At 50.5% G+C, this 15,888-nt stretch overlaps 1 protein-coding gene and 1 non-coding gene across 2 annotated transcripts; both read right to left on the bottom strand.

The window, feature by feature from the left end:
* Nucleotides 1-4,765: 4,765 nt before the first annotated feature.
* EEF2 (eukaryotic translation elongation factor 2) lies at nt 4,766-15,823 on the bottom strand. The gene is made up of 15 exons (XM_066343911.1): nt 15,687-15,823; nt 14,486-14,700; nt 13,442-13,623; nt 13,149-13,360; nt 12,444-12,622; nt 12,145-12,250; nt 11,471-11,584; nt 11,078-11,216; nt 10,756-10,951; nt 9,830-10,088; nt 8,215-8,322; nt 7,111-7,464; nt 6,602-6,784; nt 6,389-6,521; nt 4,766-5,471 (listed from the first exon to the last, which is right to left on the bottom strand). Exons 1-15 carry the CDS (start codon nt 15,687-15,689, stop codon nt 5,278-5,280), a joined length of 2,577 nt encoding a protein of 858 aa, XP_066200008.1. The 5' UTR covers nt 15,690-15,823; the 3' UTR covers nt 4,766-5,277.
* Nucleotides 12,696-12,760, bottom strand: LOC136389906 (small nucleolar RNA SNORD37). The gene has a single exon (XR_010748459.1). It is a non-coding gene; the product is annotated as a small nucleolar RNA SNORD37 (small nucleolar RNA).
* Nucleotides 15,824-15,888: the final 65 nt, after the last annotated feature.

Below are 15,888 nucleotides of genomic sequence, written 5' to 3' on the forward strand. Positions count from 1 at the left end.
CTTCCTTCTTACGAAAATCAGTAATTTTTTAAAATTGATACGAAGAGGCTGTATTAGCAAGCCATGTATAAGTGGCACAGCCATCAGTTAATTTAGAATTGGTTAAAAATTCTTTGATTCTTTGATGTTAAAAAAAAAAATCTTTTTAGGCCCTGGCCGGTTGGCTCAGTAGTAGAGCGTCGGCCTGGTGTGCAGAAGTCCCGGGTTCGATTCCCGGCCAGGGCACACAGGAGAAAGCGCCCATCTGCTTCTCCACCCCTCCCCTTCTCCTTCCTCTCTGTCTCTCTCTTCCCCTCCCGCAGCCGAGGCTCCATTGGAGCACAGATGGCCCGGGCGCTGGGGATGGCTCCTTGGCCTCTGCCCCAGGCGCTAGAGTGGTTCTGGTCACAACAGAGCGACACCCCGGAGGGGCAGATCATCGCCCCCTGGTGGGCAGAGTGCTGCCCCTGGTGGGCAGGCCGGGTGGATCCCGGTCGGGCGCATGCGGGAGTCTGACCGTCTCTCCCCATTTCCAGCTTCAGAAAATAAATAAATAAATAAATAAAATAAAATGAATAATTAAATAAAAATAATTTTAAAAAAATCTTTGATGTTAAACCAAATGCAGTTGAAACTTCTCTTGATTTGTGGTCATATTCTTAGCAAAATTACTAAACACATAGAAAATGAAATGCAATGTGGTATCTTGGGTTAGATATTAAAACACAGAAAATATATTAGAAAAAAAAGCTAAATAAGGCCCTGGCCGGTTGGCTCAGCGGTAGAGCGTCGGCCTGGCATGTGGGGGACCCGGGTTCGATTCCCGGCCAGGGCACATAGGAGAAGCGCCCATTTGCTTCTCCACCCCCCCCCCTCCTTCCTCTCTGTCTCTCTCTTGCCCTCCCGCAGCGAGGAACCATTGGAGTAAAGATGGCCCGGGCGCTGGGGATGGCTCCTTGGCCTCTGTCCCAGGCGCTAGAGTGGCTCTGGTCCCCGGAGGGGCAGATCGCCCCCTGGTGGGCAGAGCACTGCCCCTGGTGGGCGTGCCGGGTGGATCCCGGTCGGGCGCATGCGGGAGTCTGTCTGACTGTCTCTCCCCGTTTCCAGCTTCAGAAAAATACAAAAAAAAAAAAAAGCCAAATAAACTGTCACATAGTTAACTATAATATGCCAATGTTTGAGTTTGGCAAATGTACAGTGGTTATGTAAGATGTTATCTAAAATATTTGCAACTTTTCTGTAGGTAGGCAATTATTTATTTATTGAGAGACAGAGGCAGAGAGCCTGACCAGGTGGTAGCGCAGTGAACAGAACGTCGGACTGGGATGCAGATGACTCAGGTTCGAAATTCCGAAGTCACCAGCTTGAGCACAAGCTCACCATTTTGCTTGACATTTCAAGCTCACCATCACTTGAGTGTGGGGTCACTGGCTTAAGCGTGGGATCATAGACGTGACCTCATGGTCACTGGCTTGAGCCCAAAGGTTGTTGGCTTGAAGCTCAAGGTCAATGGCTTGAGCCCAAGGTCGCTGGCTTGAGCAAGGGGTCACTAGCCCTGCTGTAGCCACCCCCCCCCCCCCCCCCCGTCAAGGCACACATAAGAAAGCAACCAATGAACTAAGTAAACTAAGGAGCTGCGCAATGAAGAATTGATGCTTCTCATCTCTCTCCCTTCATGCCTGTCTGTCCCTATCTGTCACTCTTTGTGTCCTCCCCCCTCAAAAAAAGAGGCAGAGAGACAGACTCCTGCATGTACCCCAACTGGGACACACACACACAGAGCAAACCACCTATCCAGGGATACTCTGCCCATTTAGGACATTGCTCCGTTGCTCAGCAACCGAGCTATTTTAGTGTCTGAAGAGAGGCCATGGAGACATCCTCAGTGCCTAGGGTCAACTTGCTTGAACCAATTGAGCCATGGCTATAGGAGAGGAAGAGAGATGGGAGATGAGGGGGAGGGGTGGAGAAGCAGATGGCCACTTATCTGTGTGCCCTGACTGGGAATCAAACCCAGGACTTCCACATGCTGGGCTGACACTGAGCAAACCAGCCAGGACTGGTATGGAATTATTTAAATCTAAGTGTATTTAAAAGTGTCAAGCAATGGACTTTGGCCAGATAGCTCTGCTGTTTCAATCCCCAGTCAAGGCACATATAGGAAAAGATCTATGTTCCTATCTCTCTCTCAAATCAGAAAAATTTTAAATGTCAAGCAATGGTTGAGGATAATGGCAAAAAATATTCTCACCAAGATGATCTAGTGGGACTTTTTGAGGATGCCAGGGGTCCATAGAGGCTGCACAGTACAATTCTTGGCTTTAAGGGCTATTTCATCTCTTCAGGACATCCAACATCCCCGGTTTCTGCTTTCTAAATGCTCATGAGTCTCCCATTTGTGACAACTCAAAATGCCTGCCAAAGGGAACTATTAATGTTTTAGACTGTGTTCATGCATTTTGGGTGTTGCTTATCCAAGGAAGATTAAAAGATTCTAATTAGGCCCTGGCCGGTTGGCTCAGTGGTAGAGCGTCGGCCTGGCATGCAGGAGTCCCGGGTTCGATTCCCAGCCAGGGCACACAGAAGCGCCCATCTGCTTCTCCATCCCTCCCCCTCCTTCCTCTCTGTCTCTCTCTTCCCCTCCAGCAGCCAAGGCTCCATTGGAGCAAAGTTGGCCCAGGAGCTAGAATGGCTCTGGTTGCAACAGAGCAACGCCCCAGATGGGCAGAGCATCACCCCCTGGTGGGCATGCCGGGTAGATCCCGGTTGGGCGCATGTGGGAGTCTGTCTGACTGCCTCCACGTTTCCAACTTCAGAAAAATACAAAAATAAAAAAAAGATTCTAATTAGAAAAAGATCTTGATCTAGAGTAAAAGTTTATTTTTAACTATTAAAAAAAGGAGGCAGCCTGACCTGTGGTGGCACAGTGGATAAAGCTTTGACCTGGAAATGCTGAGGTTGCCGGTTCAAAACCCTGGGCTTGCCTGGTCAAGGCACATATGGGAGTCGATGCTTCCTGCTCCTCCCCCCCTTCTCTCTCTCTCTTCTCTCTCTCTCTCTCTCTCCTTTCTAAAATGAATAAAAAAATAAAAAAAAAATAAAAAAAGGAGACATCAATTTTTGGTTCCACTTATTTATGCCATCATTGGTTGACTCCTATCTGTGCCCTGACGGGATCGAACTCAAAACCTTGGCATGTTGGGATGACATTCTAACCAACTGAGCTACCTAGCCAGGGCCTAGAATTAAATCTTTCAAAGTTAAAAATCTGTCAAGCCTGAGGCCCTTGTCACTTGGCTCAGTGGTAGAGTGTCAGCCAGGCATGTGGATGTCCCAGGTTCAATTCCTGATCAGGGTACACATAAGAAATGACCATCTGCTTCTCCACCTTTTCCTCTTCTCTCTCTTCCCCTTCTGCAGCATGGCTGGATTGATTCAAGTGAGATGGTCTCAGGCCTCAAATGGTTCTGTGGCCTTGGCTTCAGGTGCTTAAAGAAACTGCTGCCTTGCCTGAGCAGTGGCACAGTGGATAGAGGGTTGGATTGGGATGCAGAGGACCCAGGTTTGAGACCCCGAGATCGCCAGCTTGAGCACAGGCTCATCTGGTCTGAGCAAGGCTCACCAGCTTCAGCCCAAGGTCACTGGCTCGAGCAAGGGGTTACTTGGTCTACTATAGTCCCCCCCCCATCAAAGCATATATGAGAAATCTATCAATGAACTAAGGAACCACAACAAAGAATTGATGTTTCTCATCCCTCTTCCTTCCTGTCTGTCCCTCTGACTGTCTCTGCCACAAAAATATAAAAATTGCTCTCTTGCTGAGCAATGGAGCAGCAGCTGCCCAGAGGAGCAGTGTCCCCTAGTAGGGGGTTGCTGGGTGGACCTTGGTTGAGGGCTCATGCGGGAATCTGTCTCATGAAACTAGCCCTGGCTCAATTGGTTACAGCATCATCCTGATATACTAAGATTGAGGGTTTGATCCCTGGTAGTTTGGTTAGTATCATCCTGATAAACCAATGTTGCAGGCTCAATCCCTAGTAAGGGCACTTACCAGTGTTAACCAATGAATATATAAATAAGTGGAACACAAATCGGTTTCTCTCGTCCCTCTTTCTCTTAAAGTCAACTTAAAACTTTCTCTTTTTAAGATTTATTGATTTGAGAAAAGAAAGGATGGGGGCGAGGAACAAGAAGCATCGCTATGCTGGGCAAGCCCAGTACTGGCCTGGAGACCTCAGCATTCCAGGTAAACGCCACCATATAGGTGAGGCCTTTTATTTTTAATTTGTGGTCATGGTCTCAAGTGTCTATTTAAAAAACATCAACAAACAACTCAGTTCTGGCCTGACCTGTGGTGGTGCAGTGGATAAAGCATCAACCTGGAAAACGCTGAGGTGGCCAGTTCTAAACCCCGAGCTTGCCTGGTCAAGGTACATAGAGGAATTGATGCTTTCCGCTTCCCCCACCCCTTCTCTCTCCTCTCTAATGAGTCAGATCTTTAAAACAAAACAAAACAAAAAACACCCTCAGTTCCTTAGTTGTATGGACACATTTTGAAAGCCCTTTAGCCATGTAGGGCCAGTGGCTGCCCCTCTGCACAGTGCATAGGTAAAACTAGTCCACCACGACAGTAAGTTTCATTCAACAGTCTGGCATTTGAACTGACACTTCAAGGTTACATTGAACTTTCTGTATCACACTGTCACCTATGGCCATGCATATTGGCATGGGAAAGAGCATTCCATTCCAGCCTGAGTGGATGAAGAAGTTGCGTAAACATACACAGTTGTCACCATAATCAATTTTATTATTCCAATGGCACTAATACAGCTGGAAGTGCTCGTGGTGACAACTGCACAAGATTTCCTGCCTTCTAGCTTCTGTCCAAACAGAAATGTCTACCTACTTGTTCCTTCCCCCTTTCTGGGAGAAAAATCCACTACGAACCATTTACCCAAATAAACCTCTTAATGCGTTTAATTCTGTTTTTGGACATTTGAGTTTCCCTCAAATATGGGAGAAAAAAGTGTTGGGTGTCCCATCCCACCTCCCCCACCAGCCAAATAAGTCCCTGCAGCCACGGCATTCTGTTGCCTCTAAAATCTTGAAATAAATATCGAAAGAAACAGCATCAAGTGTTCATGTTGAGCGATGGCACGGAGTGGCCCCAGAACCTGCCAGGCGAGCAGCACTGTGTCTGGACAGTCTCGAGGTGTTGTGGAGAATGAGGGCTTATTGTGGTTGATCATGAGCCAGTGTGGGGGCGGCACCTGGGTGGCAGGCTGCAGGGAGGGCAACCTACAATTTGTCCAGGAAGTTATCCAGAGCCGGAATGCCTTCCTTCAGGCCTTTGCGCTTGCGTGTCTCGGCTACCACCTGGCTGGGGCGGCTGGTGTTGTCAAAGGGGTCTCCAGGAAGGATCTGCCAGTGGTCAAACACGCACTGTGGAAAAGCCTGGCCACCTGTATTGGATCTCAGGTCAGCAGTGAAGCCTGCAGGGAAGAACAGGCACAGGGCTAACTAGGCAGTCCAGACGTGATGCCTTGGCCAAGCCCTGGAGGTATAAACACTCAAACACATACCAGAGATAAAAAATCCAGACAACCCAGACAGAATCAAGCGTTACACCCCAAATCCTGCCCCTCCCTCCAGTCTTGCTTAGAAACTACTAAACACACGAAGTAGTGCTGGTCCACCTGAGTCTCCATCTGCTCACTCTCAAGAGGACCTGAGCTGCTTCTCTGATGGCCTTGATCTTAAGATCTCAATGAGGCCCTGGCCAGCTGGCTCAGTGGTAGAGCACTGGCCTGGCGTGCGGAAGTCCCGGGTCCGATTCCCGGCCAGGGCACACAGGAGAAGCACCCATCTGCTTCTCCACCCCTCCCCCTCTCCTTCCTCTCTGTCTCTCTCTTCCCCTCCCGCAGCCAAGGCTCCATTGGAGCAAAGATGGCCCGGGCGCTGGGGATGGCTCCATGGCCTCTGCCTCAGGCGCTGGAGTGGCTCTGGTTGCAACAGAGCAATGCCCCGGATGGGCAGAGCATCGCCCCCTGGTGGGCGTGCCAGGTGGATCCTGGTGGGGCGCATGTGGGAGTCTGACTGCCTCCCCGTTTCCAGCTTCAGAAAAATACAAAAAAAAAAAAAAAAAGATCTCAATGAGTCACACACTTGAGCACCTACTTCCTCCCAAATTCAGAGATTCAGAGATACACAAGAAATGGACCACCTCTTCCTCTCACACAACCATGCGAATCTCACCTTCCAAATGGACAGGGGAGAGGGGAGCAGACTGCATCCATGGCTCCCATCACACTCACTCTGGGCCTTGCACAAGGGGCAAAAATTGGGTCTCTCCCAGACCAGGCTGGCTGTGGGGCCAGTAGGTATGTGAGCCACCATGGCGGGCACTTACCAAAGGACTCGTTGACAGGCAGGTAAGCTTTCACAACAAACATGGGTGTGCCAGCCACCTGGGTCTCCTCAAAGACGTGGCCCCGCTTCCTGTTCAGGACACCATAGATACCGCCAACCACTAGCTCTGGACACTGTCAAGCAAGGAAAGGCTATTAGCAGCTGCTGGATGAATGCGACAGGGAACAACAGCATGTTCACCAGGCAACCCTACCTGGATTTCAACAAGGTAGATAGGCTCCATGAGCCGGGGCTGTGCCGTCAGCACACTGGCATAGAGGCAGCGCCGGGCAGTGGGGATGATCTGGCCACCTCCACGGTGGATAGCATCAGCATGCAGTGTTACATCATGGACATCGAAGCGTACAGCTCGCATATTTTCCTCACACAGTGCCCCCTGCAGAGAAAGAGGGCCAAAACACCCTCAAGCTCCTGTCTCTACTGCAGCCCTCAGAGAGAACCAGGTCAGTTACACAGAACCAGGTCAGTTCTGCCTGTGTGATGACCTCTAGGTCTCCAACCAGAGGGACCTGGGATGTGCTACCTTGTTCAGCCTCTCTTAACACACTTCATAGGAGACAGGGCCATTGGTCCCACTTCCCTAACAGAAATAAAAACAGGGTGACCCTGAGGATCCCCCCACAGCTATGCCCCACCTGTGTGAAGACCACTGATAAAGTCTGATGTTAAATGACTTAGCTGGACAAGCAAGTGGCCCCTCACCTCCTTTGTGGCCCACTGGAAGCCAGCCACTACGCTGTCCTTGATCTCGTTGAGGTACTGCACACCTTTTGTGATATCGGTAAGGATATTGGGACCAGTACCGTCAGGCCCAAAGCACCAGATCTTGCGGGCCTCAGCCACATCCCACTCATACTTCTCAGCCAGGTATCGGGCCCGCTGCTTGAGCTCCTGGCGGGCAGACACTTCACCCTTATCGATGTCCTCGGCCAGGCCATCGGGGAAGGGGCGTGCCTTCATGTATAGCCGGTTGTGCTTATTGGGAGACTTGGATAGGCAGAGCACGCTTGACTCCTCACTGACTGTCTCACGATAGGAGACAACTGGATCAGATTTCTGCAAAAGCATGAGAGTCAGTTCTACCTGCAGGAAATGGTGACCACCCAGAAAAGAGGTCTCCTAATGAGACAGGAAACAGGCTGGCAGCGGGCACAAAAACTGAACAACTCCTTCAAGTAGGTGGCATAGACCCACACACATCTCACTTCTACATAAACAAAAAGTGTGCAGCTTTTCCCTTGCAGGGGCACTGCCCACTACTGATAAGACTGGCTAAAGAATTATTTACCTTGTGAAATCCTATACAGTATTACATGGAAAAAGCAAAAAGTGGGCACTGGCCTGATCCTATTTTGACACATTCATACAAACCTTATTACAAGAAAAACAACATGAAAAAAGTTAACTGAAAGCAGGACAGATTTATATTTCTATGAGAATAAAGAGTTTAAGGGGTTTAACAAAAAGAAAAAGGCCAAAACTGGGTTTCAGAACATACACAGATCCAAGTGCAGTTCTGTGAAGAAAAAAAGGGAATGAAAATCAGAGTGTCAGCAACTAGGCCTCAGACTGCCTGCTGAATGCACACTTCAGAAGTTTCTTGTTTTTAAAGCTTCTGGAAAGACTCCTTACACTCCAATCGCAAAGCTGTTGAAGATGTGTATGAACTGCTGGTTTTACAATGAAATCAACTTATCTAGCAAAGAACTGGTAGAGAGGAAGAATCCTCAAGACCTAGCCTGAACCTGGGCTTTGCCATCTTTATATGCTTCCCTCCCTCTACACACTGGAAATAGCATGCCTCACCTTGATGGGAATGCAAGCATGATCCTCCTCCAGGTCCTTCAAACAGATCTCCAGATGTAGCTCACCAGCTCCGGCAATGATGTGCTCCCCTGACTCCTCAATTATGCACTGAAAAGGGGCACATGTTAGCTTCTGAGCGTCAAACCCAAAGAAACTGCTTGGGGAACTCAGGAAATAGGGGAAGTAGCAAAGGGTCCTGTGAGCCTTTTGCTGGTTCTCAGCATTAACAACCTAAAAAAAAAGCGCCCGGTCTACTGCCAGCCTATAAAGACACAGACCTGGGTTTCTGACAGTAAACCGATATTTAGAAGGGCAGCAGTTGCCCTGGCTGGATAGCTCCGTTGGTTAGAGCGTTGCCCCAAACACAGAGGTTGCTGGTTAGATCCCTGGTCAGGGCATATACAGAAACGTATTAATGTTCCTGTCTCTCTCTCTCTCTCTCTCCCCCGCTTTCTCTCTGGTTAAAAATCAACAAGAGTCAAAATAAAATAATAAGATTAATTAATTAAATAATAGAGCAACAGCTGCCTGACCTGGGGTGGCCAATGGATAAAGTGTGATCCTGGAATGCTGAGGTCGCCAGTTTAAAACCCCAAGTTTGCTGATTCAAGACACAAGTGAGAAGCCACTATAGGCCCTGGCTGGTTGGCTCAGCGGTAGAGCGTCAGCCTGACATGCGGGGGTCCTGGGTTCGATTCCCGACCAGGGCACATAGGAGAAGCGCCCACTTGCTTCTCCACCCTCCCCCCTCCTTCCTCTCTGTCTCTCTCTTCCCCTCCCGCAGGCCGAGGCTCCATTGGAGCAAAGATGGCCCGGGCGCTGGGGATGACTCCTTGGCCTCTGCCCCAGGCAGAGCGACGCCCCGGAGGGGCAGAGCGTCGCCCCCTGGTGGGCATGCCGGATGGATCCCGGTCAGGTGCATGCAGTAGTCTGTCTGTCTCTCCGTTTCCAGCTTCAGAAAAATACAAAAAAAAAAAAAAAAAGCCACTACAGGTTGATGAGTCCTGCTTCTACCACCCTTCTTGCTCTTTCTTCACTAAAAAAACCCAGTAAAACAAAAAAGGGCAGCAGCTTACCCTAGCTGGTTGGCTCAGTGGTAGAGCGTCTGCCCAGCGTGTGAAAATCCAGGGTTCAATTCTCAGCCAGTGCACACAGGATGCCCATCTGCTTCTCCACCCTTCCCCTCCCCTCCCCTCCCCCCCCTCTTTCTCTCCCCCCTCCTGTAGCCAAGGCTACAATGGAGTAAAATTGGCCCAGGCACTGAGTATGGCTATATGGCTCCATGGCCTCTGCTCCACGCACTAGAATGGTTCTGGTTGCAATGGAGCAACACCCAAGACAGGAACAGCATCGCTCCCCAGTGGGCATGCCAGGTGGAACCTGGTCGGGCACATGCGGGAGTCTGCCTCTCTGTTTCTCTTTAGAAAAATATCAACAAAAGAAAAAGAAAAAAGGGCAGCAGCTCTATCAGGGAGGGTGTTTATCTAACATACACCTTACTCTCCAAAGTTCCATATAGGAGATCTCTACTTTCATGAGAAGCCCCCCACTTTCCAGCCCAGCCACAAACCACAAACCACAGGTGGTGGTGGCTCCTGGCAGGGTGCCTGCCCACCTGCACCATGGGGTCTGACTTGGCCAGCCGCTTTAAGCCTTCCACCAGTTTGGGCAGATCAGCTGGATTTTTGGCCTCCACGGCGACTCTGACGACAGGGCTCACACTGAACTTCATCACCCGCATGTTGTGGGCGTGCTCGAAGGTGGTGATGGTGCCCGTTTTCACCAGGAACTGGTCCACACCCACCAAGCCCACTATGTTCCCACAAGGCACGTCCTCAATGGGCTCCACATAACGGCCCATCATCAAGATTGTTCTGGGGGAAGACACAAAAGGCATCATGTAACACCACCATGGTGCCAGCTTCCTGAATGACAAGCCTCTTTCTCTCTAGAGCCTGTGCCATCCTTCCTGTGCTGAATGTAGTGCCAACCCCCTCCCAGGGCATCAAACCTTGGCTCTTATGTACCAAGACAGAACACCACCTGCTACTCTTACAACCCCATGCAGGGCTCCACACACCTGACCAAAGGCTGAGAAAAAGCAGTGTGGTGTGAGCAACCACCAGTCCTATTCAGTTAACGGCCTCGAGGAGGAGTCAGAGAATACAAGTTGTCTTTCTACCAACACCTGGAGTAGGATTAGGGCTTATGCACTGACATGAGTGATATTTCTGGGGCTGGCATCCACTCTCTGGATGCATGGCAATAAACTGTGCTACCACCACTAAAAATCATGAACGTCTACATCAAACTCAGAGCTAAGGTTCTACCCTATTAGTGGGGGTGGGTAGCCCCCTACTTTCTGATGTGTCTCATTCAGACAAGCCTCTTGGGTTGTGAGGACAAAAGATGATCAGAAACTCAGCACTACACCCTGGGTAGTATTTCATGTAACACCCTGAACACTCCTCCTGCAGCTTGGAGTGGGGAGGGAGGGCTGGGACCAGCCTTGGGTCACAAGTGACTAATCAAGAACTTCACCTCTGGATTGGCTTCAGGTATAGGTCCTCCTTCTTCCCAGGCGTGTAATTGGGCCCCATGATCCTGACCTTCAGGCCAGTAGACACCAGCCCTGAGAAGACCCGGCCGAAAGCATAGAACCGACCTTTGTCAGACGTCGGCACCATTTTGGAAATGTACATCATTAGAGGCCCTTTGGGGTCACAGCTTTTAATGCCTGAAGAGGAAGAAAAGAACCCACCAAAGAAGCATGATTCTCTTCTCTTGGGACTCAGCCTTCCAACCACACAGCCACTGGCTGCTCTGGGGAGACCCACCAAGCATTCAGGTGAACCCCACATACCCATGGCTGCCTCATCATCAGGGGGCCCCTCATACAGGAGCTCACAGCGGTACTTCTGGGCTGTCACAGGGGAGGGCAAGTGAATGGTGATCATCTGTAGCAAGGCATCACCGGCAGGCAACCAGCGGCGCATCACAGCCTATAAGAAGTGATGTGAGAGTCAGGAGGAGAAGTCTGGGGAAACCCCTTGACCCTCAGCATCACATGCTCACATCATGATGGCTCTGATGGACCTGGTCCCTTTTAGAAGGACTGCGCAAACACCTTAGAGGTCTTCTGTCCACCCCTGTTGGCAACCATGCCGTAGCTAGGAATGCTTTCAATACTTGCACCAAGGCCCACCACTGAGAGGGAGCCCTCATGGGAACTCTAGGGACAATCCTTCATGCTCACCTTCAGAAGTGGTTTGCCTTCTTTGTCTTTATCTTCACTGTCCAACTTGATGTCCAGTTTTTCAATTAGTTTAGCTGTCTCCTCTTTCTTGAAATGCATAATAGCGTCAAACACCTAACACGGGAGGTAGGGGATAGCAAAGTGAGTTTGGGAACACACTGGAAAGCCTACAGCCGCTTCCTACTGAAAAACCTAAAGTCATGCATGCACAGCACAGAAAGAGATAATGGTACTAAATTCTCAATGGTATGTGGGGATGGTACTAAATTCTCAAGATAATGGTCTTTAGAATGGCTGCCAATAGACTGATAAAGACTACTTTGACTTAAGACTGTAAAGACATTTTAACCAACAAGCACTTGAAACGCAACTGCTGGCAAAGAAAAGCCCAGATCTGCCCATTTCAGCTCACCTAACCAAAGCCAGAGATGCTAAGTACCCCTATTATGTGGCTGTGCCTATCTTGTCGGTTGTCTGGAGCCCTGGAAATTTCACTCTCACTGTGGTGCTATCTCACTCTTCTCCCAGCTGCCACACTGAACCTAACCATGCCCAGACCCACTGTATCATGCCACAAACCACAGGAGGTCAGGTAGTGGGTGTTCCAGGAACTACCTGGCCCAAAGACAACCACCCAGAAGATACACATTCACCAAGCACATGCAGCAGCTCACCTTGAAGATTGGATCCAGGATAAGCTGGCAAAATGTCCGTGGCAGCTTCTTGCCATCAGGGCTGGTGGCAGACTTGCTGAATTTACCGTTGGCTGGATCAAAGTACCTGTCAGAGAAAGGCCCAACCCAACCAGGCTAGGAGGATCCAAGGTGGGTGGACTGGGTGGGCCACGGTAACAAGGTTGGGCAGAATGACCCCATAGATATTTGGTGGTCCTAAACCACATCAGCACTGTCAAGTCCCTGCCCACATCACAGGTTTGTTGCAGAACACCCTGCTCCTTCCCTGCAACACTCACCGGTCACCCCACAGCTTCTTCATCATGTCCTCTACTTTCTTAGCCCGCTCAGCAGGCCCCAGCTGGCCCTCACCCTTGGCAGCAAATTTGGCCACATACATCTCTGCAAACTGCTTCAAGGTGAAGGCCCAACCATGGAGACCAGACCCGAAGCCAACAGTCCCGAGAACAGGGTCAATCTGAGAAAACAAGAAAAAGCTGTGAATGGAGATAGACAAAAACCACAGTTGCCAAGTCCCCGGGTGCCATGGACCTCAGACATCAGGTTTCTTCAATTACCATCAGGTCAAAGTGAAGAAATTTTAGTCATCATGAACAGGATGTCCAAATCTGCCTCAACCCCCTCCACACCACCAAGACAGGCAGGGTGAGCAGTGACCCTTGAGAGCACTGCCCCGTGAAATTGTTTCAGCAGATGGAGTACCCTCTACCCTGCAGCCTCCTCAAAAAGTTGGTTCTAAAAACATTCCAGCACCCTTCTTTGTCACATCAATGCTCCCAGAAAACCTACTTTTAGGTCACCTAAGAAATCCCAGGGGTCAAAACTTGCAATTCCCCTAAGGCAGCTGCTAATGAGGGAGGTCACAGCCCCTCTAGTCTGAGGAAAACCACCCCCTACCCTGTAGAAAGGATGAGAGGAATGTAGTAAGCAGAGTAGATGGGAGATTGGAGAGAGACCCTGAGTTCAGCTGGCTGGCAACCTACCATGATGTTGCCCATGGGGCCGCTCTCGCCCTCTCCATAGGTGGAGATGATAACGTTGACATTCTCCACAATGCGTTGGAAGGTCTGATAGAGCTCCTCTGGCTCCAGCTGCAGCTCAAGCAGAGCCCGGTCCATCTTGTTCATCATCAGCACAGGTTTGATGCGCTCTGCAATGGCTTGCCTCAGCACCGTCTCAGTCTGCACACACACACCTGGGGGTGGACAGAGGTTTGTCATCAGCCAAAGGGATGACACCCCCAGGTTTCAAGCCAGGCAAGAGAAAATCTGCTTACCCGATACACAGTCTACAACCACCAAGGCACCATCGGTGACACGGAGGGCAGCTGTCACCTCCGAGGAAAAGTCCACGTGCCCAGGGGAGTCAATGAGATTGATAAGAAAACCGGAACCATCCTTGCTCTGCTTGATGAAGTTCAAGTCATTCTCTGAGAGCTCGTAGAAGAGGGAAATGGCCCTAAGGAGTTAGGACATGTTGGCTGAATGGAAAGCACATTTGTCTCAACCTCCTAGGCTCTGTACTATCCTCCCAAAAAATACCAGTGTCTGCCTGGGATTCAAGTCCAAAGTGGGTAAGGATGCCTATAACCTCTAAGCAAGACAATGTGGTAAAAAGCCAGACCCACAGCCCCGAGTGGACACTGCACTGTCTCATCTGCCTGCCTTATTTATCCCTGGAGATAGACAGACTTTGAAGACTTTCCAAGCAAGAGACATAAGAGACATCCCACCCAGGAGTCTCTGCCCACCTAATATCAGCTGCAAACGACAGCTTCCTCAGACAGAGCCCACCTGTCCAGCCCCCCCCCCCACACACACACACCTGGGTCCTCCCAAGCTCAATACAACACACCTAATATCAAATAGCAACTACATGACCAGGCAGGACTCAGAAACCCAGAGACTACCTTTCACCTTTCTCCCTACTCCAGCCCCAGTTGAAAATAAATAGCAATTTCAGTCCCTTTGCTGAATATGTGCTATCAGGAATATGGGGATGAGAACATGTGCAGGTTTCACATCACTGTTACGTACCAGTGGCATGCTCCCAGACTCTGCCAAAAGCCCCTACCCCATAGAAAGCAGAATCACGGGGTCAAGCCTCCCTTCCTCTCCAAGCCCAGATACCACCCTCATTACTTTGCCTCTTCCACTGGCTATGAAGCCTCCTATCTCACTAGATTAAACCTCATTCTCCCCAACAGTAAAAAGATCCAGAAGCCTCTCAGGAAAGTTAACTATCTGTGGTTTGTCTTCACACCAGGCTAGAAGTGAGCACCCCTCCTCCCCTGGCCAAAGAGCACAAGAGCTTTACTCACGTTGACTTGATGGTGATGCAACGTTCCTGCTCATCCTTCCTGGTGTCCGTAAAGCGGGTCTCCCCAGCCCGGGCAGAAGCAATGATACCAGCCTTACACACAAGGGAGTCAGTCAACGTGGACTTCCCATGGTCCACATGGGCGATGACAGACATGTTCCGGATATTGGCCTTCTTGTCCATGATGGCCCGGATCTGATCTACTGTGAAGTTCACCTGGGCCAGGAAGAGGGGGTGGGCTCAGGCGGGACTAGGACTCTTAAGAACCAGGCTTAGCACCAAGATCTCAATCCATGTCCTGCCAGCACCAAACAAGAGTGGGCTGATACTGGGTCAACCCAACTCCCCCAGTCTCTGCTGATACCCCTTTAAAAATACCACTTGCCCCATCTCCGAAAACCCAGATTTCTAGTTGCCATTTTAAGTGACAATCCAGAATCTGGGAGCAAGACTAAGTCTCCAAGAATGACAACCAATTTCCTGTAGATGAAATGTGCGTCCAACTAAAATTATTGGAAGATACAAAGCTCACCCCAAATCCCTTGTTGTCACTGGGATACCGCATGCTTTTACCCAACCATCCTCTTTCAAACTCAAGGTCACCCTTCTGCCTGAGGAATAAGACAGGACCATCCATTCAACTATTATGATTCCTAAATATACCACGCCCGGTCTGGTGGGAAGCTTGCGCACGGTAAGCCTCCACCTCGTGGCTCTGGAGTCGACTTTTCACAATCGAGAGATACAAAAACAAGCCAGGCCAACGTTAGAAATGGCTTTAAGGGTTTGTCTTTCCTCATTTTGCCATTTCCTTGCCGCCACGGCCCCTGACAAAGTCGAACTCAAACTCCCGGCCGGTGGGTTACGTAAAAAGGCTCTCTCGGTCTCCCCGCTACCATGGCGGCGCCCGCCATTACAGCGTCTGCCACATCATCATACCCCCCCAACCCCGCCTCCGTCCCAAGCTCCAGCCCGCCCCAGAGTCCCGCAAAGCGGCGGCGCCCACGGGAGCGGAGAAAGGACTCGACGAGTACCACGGCGCAGACATGGCGGCCGCCGTTCCCTCAACCCCAGGTCTGCTAGCCCGGCCACCGCCATGTCTGTTTCCTGTCCAAGCGGCCCCAGCACTCCAGGTCCGCAGCGCCGGTCCACCAGAGGGCCCCGCCACCGTCACAGATCACCAACCAGACGGCGCTGCTTACCATAGTTGCAGATGGCGGTGGATTCTCCCAGGCAGATCCAAGCGAAGAGAAACGCGCCGAGAATGCGGCGACGAGGGCGGAAGAGAACGCTGACGTCAACACCCGAGTTTTTATAGGCGAACGCCGGTTGGGCGGATCATCTGACCGCGTTGCGGAGGTGGGGCGAAGAGACGCCACACACAAGCGTGTGGGCGTGCTCTCC

The sequence above is a fragment of the Saccopteryx leptura genome, chromosome 1, assembly GCF_036850995.1.
Source record: "Saccopteryx leptura isolate mSacLep1 chromosome 1, mSacLep1_pri_phased_curated, whole genome shotgun sequence".
In the NCBI taxonomy this organism is placed as follows: Eukaryota; Metazoa; Chordata; class Mammalia; order Chiroptera; family Emballonuridae; genus Saccopteryx; species Saccopteryx leptura.